This window comes from Alosa alosa, chromosome 5 (genome assembly GCF_017589495.1).
Source record: "Alosa alosa isolate M-15738 ecotype Scorff River chromosome 5, AALO_Geno_1.1, whole genome shotgun sequence".
Lineage (NCBI taxonomy): Eukaryota > Metazoa > Chordata > Actinopteri > Clupeiformes > Clupeidae > Alosa > Alosa alosa.
Genome location: NC_063193.1, coordinates 27,952,120 through 27,962,119, shown reverse-complemented (window position 1 = coordinate 27,962,119; position 10,000 = coordinate 27,952,120). Strand labels below are relative to the sequence as shown.

General features: G+C 41.1%; 1 protein-coding gene across 1 annotated transcript in view; it reads left to right on the top strand.

The window, feature by feature from the left end:
- Window positions 1-10,000, top strand: part of pi4kab (phosphatidylinositol 4-kinase, catalytic, alpha b) — a 69,731-nt gene that overhangs the window by 49,103 nt on the left and 10,628 nt on the right. Inside the window, exon 39 of the mRNA XM_048244546.1 lies at window positions 1-89. This exon is cut by the window's left edge and continues 111 nt beyond it. Within this exon, the coding sequence (XP_048100503.1) occupies window positions 1-89 (89 nt within the window). The remainder of the gene's footprint in view (window positions 90-10,000) is intronic.

The following is a 10,000-nucleotide window of genomic DNA, read 5'->3' as shown; positions in this document are numbered from 1 at the left end:
TACCTGAGTCTGAGCGAGAAACAGTGGAAGGACCACGTCAACCTGTCCTGGAGCATCTCCCCCTACCTGGCCTTGCAGCTGCCCGCCAGGTGAGACACACACACACACACACACACAAACGCACACGCAAACACACAAACACACACACACACGTACCTTTCTTTACAATTACCTACTAGGTGAGAACCTATCACCCCCCTCCCCCCACGCACGCACACACACGCACACTCACACACAAACACACCAGCCATTACGACCTCCCAGCTGAGGAGCTACTATCACACACACACACACACACACACACACACACACACACACACACACACACACACACACACACACAAACACACCAGCCATTGCGACCCTTCAGCTATATTTCTCACCCTTTTCAATCTTGATATATCATTGATATACCTGTAGTGTTAATTTTGTCACCTATTTTTAATTTAGTCTTAGTCTTAGTCTTGTGACGAAATGTCCTTTTTAGTCTTTGTCATATTTAGTCATTCAAATATCATTTTTTGTTAGTCAAGTTTTTAGTCGACTAAAAGTCTCGTCATTTTAGTCTAGTTTTAGTCAAAAGAAAAACTAAAGGTATCTTAGTCTTAGTCAGTTTTTAGTCAACACATTTTAGTCTTTTTTTTATAACAAATTATTTCTGATTACCATTTGAGTCAAATAGTGTTTCACACATCTCAATTTTCCAATATTGTGTGTCCACAGGGCTACTCGTCTGTTATAATTACTCATTCTGATTTTTTGTCAGTCAGTATGTTTACATGCACAGGTAAGTCGTGCTACAGTTATAGCTCGGCTGGGATTTGACCATAGACAGTAAAAGATTTGAATGGACCACTGTCATATTTGTAGACCAGTGTTTCTCAAAGTGTGGTCTGGGGATCACTGGTGGTCCGCAAGCTATCCCAAGTAGTCCGCGAACAGATGTGGTAAAATATAATATATAGGAGTTGTTTGCAATATTGAACCAACTTGTATGTAAAAACAGTTCTGCAACACTGTCTATGTAAGATATGCCAGTTTAAATCATACAGTATGAATCCACACAATAAGCAAAGTGGTTCAGTGAGTAGGCCTATTGTGTAGATTAATTATAAGCTACTGTTAAAGTAGGTCTAATCTTTTTTTTTTTTTTTAGCTAGGGTTAGTTAAGTGGTCCTGAAACTGAAAAAGTTTGAGAAACACTGTCATAGGCCAAAGTATTAATGTTTTACTCCGCTTTGTAGATGGCGATATGTTATAAACACAACACATTCCCCAAACAGACTCTCCATCTTAGCCATAGATAACTTGCTAGTGAACTTTCCATATTAGCTTACTTGCTAGCAAACTTTGCATCATCAGTCTAACTTCGTTAAATAGTTGACATTACATGATGAACATTTTCGTATGGACATTCTGGGGATGTTAATTTGTATGAGCTTCAACTTCTGGGTATGTAGCATTGTGGCATAAAGCTTAGGTAGTTAGCTTGCTAACTCTGGCAGAAATCTCCAGTGTTCTTGTTCCATGTAGTTTCGTGTTGCAGCCACAGGGTTGCAGCAGCAGCACGAGACTAGCCTACAGGAGCTGTTGCGTATGAACTCATTCGAATATTTTGAAAGCGTAACAGCTAGATATTCTGTCTTCTCATTTTTTAGGCGAAAATGAAGAGATTTTATCTTAGTTTTTATTTCATGCAAAACATTTTAGTCTCGTCTTTTTTCATCAACAATAATGCATCTTGAGATAGTCTTAGTCAGTGTTTCAGGACATTACTGCCGTCTCGTCATCATCTCGTCTTAGTCATGAAAAAAAAGGTCGTTGACGAACATATTTCCTCTCGTCTAGTCTGACGAAATTAACACTATATACCTGCCTCCTATCTCCCACAACCAACCAGGCATTATGCTTAATATTATAGTGGCAGCCATCAGGCCTGTGTGTGCTGACACTGTTGGTATTGTATATCCCACCCTTTCTTGATTTTGATGAGTCTGCAAGATGGAATTGACACTGATGAAACATTCTTCAACTGACAGGACCGGAAGTTGGTTGGAAACAGCCGTTCTCCACTGAGCTACATAGCAGGCACATAGTACATTAAAGGTGTTCTATATCGAATTCCTAGCACATAGTACATTAAAGGTGTTCTATATCGAATCCCTAGCACATAGTACATTAAAGGTGCCATGTGTAAGAATTGAGGTAAGAATATCCAAAAAATGAGCTACATACATCAAAAGAATGAGAAGAAATAAGGGTGATGATGTCATTAAAAAAATGACAAGGTATAGTGCTGCAGAGATATCAACCTGAATTAGCATGCTAAATTACTAGCCACAGCCCGACAGGTGTCATAATACCAGTTTCGCCATGGGAGATGACATCACGGGCAACATAACCGCTAGCCAAACTGCAACACGTTTCTTGGTTGTTACTCTAGGGTAGACCAACTCACTTTCTGGATGTATACTGCCCCCATCTTTTATGGAATGTGGAGTACAGTATGAATTGATTTTTGGCGGACATTACACATGGCACCTTTAAAGGTGTTCTATATCGAATCCCTAGCACATACAGTGGGCATAAACTTTCAAATGACCACTTCATTGGCGCGATGCATGGGCGTGAAAGGCGCGTGAAGCTTTAGTACCACTTTCAGCCACTGTAAAAGGTCGCTCTGCCACTGTACATGCGGCTCTGCCTGCTGTCCCTTACATAATTGTTGCGAGTAATCCCAACCCTACACAATTCAATAACAAAATAAATCATGCATAATTAAACATTACCTCGATTTAGGCTACTTGGGTATGGCTTAAGGCTTGACTACACGAAAATCGAAATCGAAATTTGCTGTCTACATTATTGTCAGTGTTGGGGTTAAGCATACTTCATAAAATCAAAACAGTGGTGTGATAATTGAGCCAGTAGAGAAATAACTGTTCAGAATTAATCTGTAGCCTTGGGTAGGCTTCTGCAGAAAACAATGTTGTTGCCGATTTAATACTATCTGGCGGCGTTTTTAACAGGCCTACGCCAATGAGGCTTAGACAACTATGACCCCGTTTTGGTTTCGTAAATTAATTTGCCCTACTTCTTGACTGCAATGAAGTCAATTGACTGCTTGACATGTCATTTTTATTGTTCTGTACAATAAACAATTACATCTGCTTTATGCAGAATTACATTCATATTTGGCTGACTGCAGGCAGCGCCACTTCCTCCCCATATTCCAAGATTAAGATAGTCTGAAGTGCTTTTTTTGTATAGGCTACTATCATAAAACAAAAATAGTTAAAGCGAATAGCTATTTGCAATTTGACAAAACACTGGTCCTCATTTTGCGAATGCGAGGGGCGATATGAGCCTGTTGCATTTAGTTAGATGTCGAGTCCGCGATAATGTTTGAAAACCACTGGCTCGTAATCACAATAATTTAACACACGACAGTTGGATAACCTACTTCATCATGTCCCCATGCCTACATTTTTGTGAGTAGCATAGAGATCGTTAAAAACAATAAAGTATGGCTCTTCGTTTGGGACATCGAAAACTTATATTTTTAATAGACTACCGTCGAAGATGCTGACTTGCAAAAGCCTCGGGATAACACGTTATCTCCACTATCATCAGTCATGCCCCTTGATCAAAGTGGGGAATGAAATAAAAGTTTGATAACCACTGGCTCCCTATTAGGCAGAAGCGCCCCCTAGTGGACCCGCCGGCGGGCCCATTATGAATATTCAAATTGGCTTGTAATTTATTCCTGCAGTCATCAATATTCATCCAAAACAACCAACTAGTCATTGTTACTAACATTCCAACTATGTGCATATGTATTGTGGATAGCCCTAATGCAATAGTTAACTAGAACGAACTATATTCACCTAGCCTAGCATGTTGCTATTGTTTACACCGGAAGTAGCCTCCCTTTAAAACGGAGCTCTTTAAACATGTTCAAGATGTAAGTTAAGTTCAAATAAACTCAAAATAAAATTATTTACCTTCAACATATCTTAATAATTGGCTTCAGCTGCATGGATATGTCCAAAAAGGTTGTTTATTTGCTTGCTCACGTTACAGTGAAGAACAGTAACATTTACCCTATATAAATGCAACAAGATCTTCTCTAACTCTTCCCGACCGCCAAATTCAAGTTTACATACAATGTTATACATGAATCAAAGCTAAAGATGTCCTCTTTATAATTCCAGAGTTGTTGTTTGCTGTAAACTAACTAGTTTTGATAAATGGCCGGTCTCTTTCACCTATGGTGAGAGCGGCTTGTCTTGTTTACATTCAAGCGTGGTCTCTAATATTACTTCCTACTTGGCGTCAGGCTTCCCAGAAGTGATTGAGGTCTTTCTTAACGAATAGTATGCCTTCTTACAAAAACATAGATGTGTCATTTTACCCTGATTGGTCTAACCATGCCTTTCCAAGGATAGTGCGTCATGACAAGGACCCGTGTAGTGCTTATCATGTTGATTACGCAGAGGTGCAACACGGCGCTGGTAAAGTCAGCGGCTTTGACGGCGATATCTTTGCTTCTGACTATAATATTGCTATTTTTGCATCATGGCAAGACCACGAAGCATGACTTTGGAGGAGATTCACGCCTTCCTTGATGTGGAGTGGGACTTCAACCCGAGGAGATTGGTGATAGTGGTTCAGAGTCTGGCAGCGTGGACTCGAGGTAGAGGATGCATTGCGCGGAGGGCATGGATGTCCTCCTTGACTTGTAAGTGATCTTGTGTCTATTCGCGTAATGTAGTTGAAGTAATGCAAATGTGTATATATATAAGGATGTGTGCCTTTGCATAGCTGAACTTTATGGTGCATATCGCGTCTGGCGAATGAGATACTAAAAGTCTCTCACGAATGTTAGCCTTTGCATTTAGCTGAGCGCAGTGCATGTTATGTAGAGAGAGAGAAAGAGTGAGATACTTTGGCAGCCTGTTCGTCATAAATATGTCCATGTCTTGCACAGTGTAGGAAAGGGTAAGGCATACTATTATAATGTATTGGCAAGTAAAATGGAGTAATTTATCATAGAAATTAGAGATGCATACAGTACCAGTGTTGCGAGCTAGTAGCCACCCTGCCTAAAAGTTCTGCAGCTCACCGTGGTCAGTGCTACTGCTGCCCACCCTAAAGTTGCTATTTTATCATCACTATTAACCTGTTAGTAGCATGCCATGCAGGTGTGCCTTATAATACTACATGGTGACCATTTAAATATGCAAACTTTTACATGTGGCTCATTGTTCTTATACTATATGACTCCATCAAACATGCACTTGTTATGTTGGTATAGTGATCATTTTTTGTGAGTGATACATTTATTAGCTTGCACAAAATATAATTAATTACTCAGTGGAACATATAGCCATTTCTCATTTTAATATATTGTCCCATCTTTTTTGTTCATGCAGTGCTGAACCATCTGCCCCTCTGCCTGGCTCCCTCACCTCCAGTGACCCTTTGGAAGGGACCTCAGCTACAGCCCCACCTGTCAGGCCTCCACCGTCTCCCCCCATCGCCACTCCTGGTACCTCTGCCACTGGTCCCTCAGCCAGCACTAGTGCACCTCAGCATCGTGCAAGAGGCCCAGCTCCAGCCCCAGCCTCAACTCCATGCCCTCCTGCAGCAAGGTGTAGTGCCAGGTGTGGCAAGCGCCCAGTCCCAGCCTCAACTCCATGCCCTCCAGCAGCAAGGCGTGACAAGCGCCCAGCCCCAGCCTCAACTCCATGCCCTCCTACAGCGAAGTGTGGTGCCAGGCATGGCAAGCGCCCAGCTCAAGCCCCAGTGGGAGTGACCCCCAGTGGACATGTGGCATGATGCAGACTGGGAAGATGTGGAGCCTCCTCCTTTCAAGTTCTGTCCCAAAGAGGGACCCCAGACCCCCTGTTTTTCTAACACTTCTACATTTCCCCTAAAAAAGACATAAGCTTAGTTTCAATACAGTATTTGGCATTTGGAGAGGTAAGGATCCTCCTTATTGGTTAACTTGAAATAAGTGTAAATATTAGCCTGAAATGAAGTGAAATTTATATTTACAAGGTCAAAACACAAAAATACCACACACACAACCTGCTATATGGGGAAAATCTTGTTTTTGTATTTTGGAGAGCTTGGAGAGGTTATGGACACTTGGAAACGCCTATATGCACCTATTAGAAATTGCTGTGTAGAACCTATGTAATTTTATGCATCTGCTTAAAATTTTGGAGTTTGCTTCCTAAGAACAGGTAGATACAGGAAATGTAGTGTATGACCTGCTGTTCTAACACACCATCCATGGACACACTGACAACTACAAAAATAATAGGCGTTTTTTACTTTTTTGACATTTTCCTCTGTATATGATGTTCTAAAATGTAGACTTAATGAAGGAAATAAAGGTCTGGAGGTGAATTAATGTCTTGGCCCATTTGTTGTCTTCAATTTAAGCCCTTAATATCCAATGTGCTGCATGTAAAACATTAGATAAAGAATCTTAAAGTCTTCAAGTACAAATCGTTCCAAATGAAGCTGGAATTCCTATCTGCGTAAAGGGGTTTTAACAAGTTACCTACAGTCCAGAACACAGAATCTGTTGCAATATTCTGATGATCGTCGATGATCTCGGCAAATGTTTGTTTTCCAAAGTAAGAATTTCACTTCACCATGCACCTTCGACAATACCTGGCCTACCTGGTATCATTACAAACATTATTCTGTGTCCTAAAACTGGCATATTTTATGGCATTGTGTCATGTAAGTTCGTTTGCAAAATCTAGAAATGTGTGAGGTGGTCAGCGGGGGGACAATTGAGACACACATTGGATTGTGTTATTACTTGAACATTCCACACTATCCACAGCTGTGGTAGGCCTATCAGGGGCAGGAGGATTACTGTCAGCGCAGGCTTTATATAAAATTCTTTAACAGAAGGCCTCGAATGTTGTCTTGTTTGTGGAGCGCTTTGCTTCGCTTCTGTAATTTCTGCTTCATTGAAAATGAGGGCTTCCCTCAATGACCCTCCGAGAATAAATAAGGTTGAATGAATGAATGAATGAATGCAGGCTTGCCCAAAATAAAGGCATGTGATTTGCGCAGCCTACAGTAAATAACAGACCCGCCAGAAATGCGTTATGATGCTTTTACGAGCAATATGTTTTTGGTACCCTACACACACTCGTGTTCTTAAATAACAATGATCATCAGTAATATTGACCATTAATTTGGGTAAATGGGCAAGCGTGACCACCTTGATTGGCTGATTGGCTGATGATTGTAACGCAGGCATGATTCCAAACACCTCCCCTTACGATGATGAGTGACAGGTCTCAGAATCGTCGCTACACACAAGGGCGGAAGATGATGAATAACTGGGGCCGTAGGCTATTCACAAAAGCTTTTATCTTACTACTAGGAGTAGGCTACTCTAAATCGCACTTAAAGATTTTAGATTGGAGTTTTCTCTTAAAAGTTATTCACAAAGCCTTTCAGACAACTCCTAAACTAGGAGTGAGTCTTCGTGGCTATGGATGGCGTCATTACTCATGCACGAGCTTGACTGAAGTGACCACCTTGATTGGCTGGCGATTGTAAGCGGGAATTCCAAACACCTCTCTTCCGATGATGACTGACAGGTGACGGGTGGGAGAATCGTCGCTACACAAGTAGTAGTCGCGAAGGGCGGAAGATGATTAATAACTGAATAAAAAGGCCTAGCCTAAATGAATAAAGAGTAAGGCAAAACAAATAGCTTAGTAGCCTAATGAAACATAGGCCTATGGATTGATGCAGTAGCCTACCTTTGCAACATTATTAAATTAATCTGTCACCATATCCCTAGGCTACGTTTGCAAAGAGGAGAACATTTTAATTTGATTCACAATGAAGCGTTACATTTCATTTACATGTTAACAATGAGTAGTTTTGGTTGTTGTTGGTGGCGTTATTGCATCCCTTTTATGAATGCAAAATTGTTCCCTCACGATTGGAAGCTCCTGTTAGCATAGGCTATTTCAAAACATGCATAGCGTAAAATATCTTAGTGAGTTAGGAGTCCTCTCGACTTAAGCTGTCCCAGACTTAGGTGCTACTTTTAGGTCTAAAATGCTTCGTGAATTACTTTTTTGTGAAAGTTAGGGGTGACATGCCCATTATTTTTTTAGGAGTTGCTCCTAAATTAAGCCAGTTAGAGCTACTTTTAGCCTTAAAATTCGTTGTGAATATGGCCCCTGAATAAAAAAGGCCTAGCCTAAATTAATCAAGGCAAAACAAATAGCCTAGTAGCCCAATGAAACATACAGTTGATGTATCTTTGTAACATTATTAAATTATTCTGTTACTATGCCTACGTTTGCAAAGAGGACATTTTAATTTGATTCACAATAATGTTACATTTAATTTACATGTTGACAATGATTAGCCTAGTTTTGGTTGTTGTTGGCGGCGTTATTGCATGTTAGTTATGCCTACAATGCAAAATTGCTTCCCTCATGATTGGAAGCTCCTGTAGCTGCATAGGATTTCAAAACCGCGGGTTTGTGAATAGGTCTGTGAGTAAGAGTCCTCTTGACTTCTTTTAAGCTGTCAGAGGTGGGAAGGTGTGATTTGTTGGGGGCAGGGCCGGATTAACTGGGCACAAATGTCTGATGGCCCCCCTTCCCAGCCAGCGTGAATCGGGTGGTTAGTTAATAGGCCTATCATTGAAGATTTTTCCTGCCATCTAAGGGCGAGCGCACCTGTGAGGCCAAGCCTCACCAAGTAGCTCGTTTGTTTACAACTAACATTCCATTTAATTAAACAGCTTCATAGGCTATGCCGAAATAGCAATATAACCATACAAACGCGCTTCCTGCACTCATTGTTTCAAAAGGAGTAATTTTGGCTTTGTCAGAACTGAAGAGCTGTGGACGGCACGGCACGGTATGCCCAATGAAAATAAATTACGCATAGCATAAACACAACACAGACCCGCTTCTCTGGCGTCAGTCACTGACATGAGCGAAACACTGAACCCGCTTCTCTCACGGCAGTCACTGACAGTAACCTAGAATAAATGCATGGGGAAAAACACTTCCCCATGACAAAGACATCGTAAAACACTGAAAGTTAATATTTTGTCACTAGCAACATTCATCTGTCCTTTGTCAAATGTATTATGTTTCAAGTACCCTATCGTAATTCTGCTTCATAAAGTTGAACAAATACATTTGCTTATTTCACAGAAAAATATAAATAGCCAGTCTACAGTGCAGAGTTGGTAAGTTATGGTAGGCCAACTTGCAGTGAACATACAAACAGGGGAAATTATTTCTCTTGCGCTGAGTAGCCTCAGGTGCGCACGTAGACATAAGGCCGAACATGCAAGCCAATGAATCGTGCTCTCACTACAATCGGCGCCGTTAAACTTAAATAGGTTAACATCACTCTAAGTTAAGCCTTCAAGCAAGGAAAACGATGATTTGAAGACATCTGTTTAGTTGGAAGGGCAAGGGGTAGCAACAGGGCAACACAGAGACAGGCCCGATGGCAGGGCTGTTATGAGAGTATTAAAATATGGGATATTCTACGGAAAACATTAAAGCGGCAAGACAGCGGGGGAAGTTAAAATCGTGATAAACACGAAAAAAGTTGGCATGCATTGTTTTAGGTCCCGTGCACAGGGATTATTTGTCATACTATTAATCACATATGATTATTTGTGAAATTGTGCAAACAGTAACACATTTGAAAAGGAAGGACTGGTAGCATGCAAGCTCACGGGAAAGATTGATTTAAGAACGTTATCACAAAGTGTGTGGCTGTGGCTTACGGTGAGGAAGACAATTGGCAGGGGAGGGTCATGTCTTTTTAACAATTCTGTCGGAGGGTCATTGAACAATTTCTAGCAGGCAGAGAGGGTCATGCAACTTCCAACTGAAGCACTCAAAATTCCTCCGGTGGCCCTTAAATAAATAACGATCAGTCCCTAGATTGCTGCTGGGCTATATGTCTTGGTTCT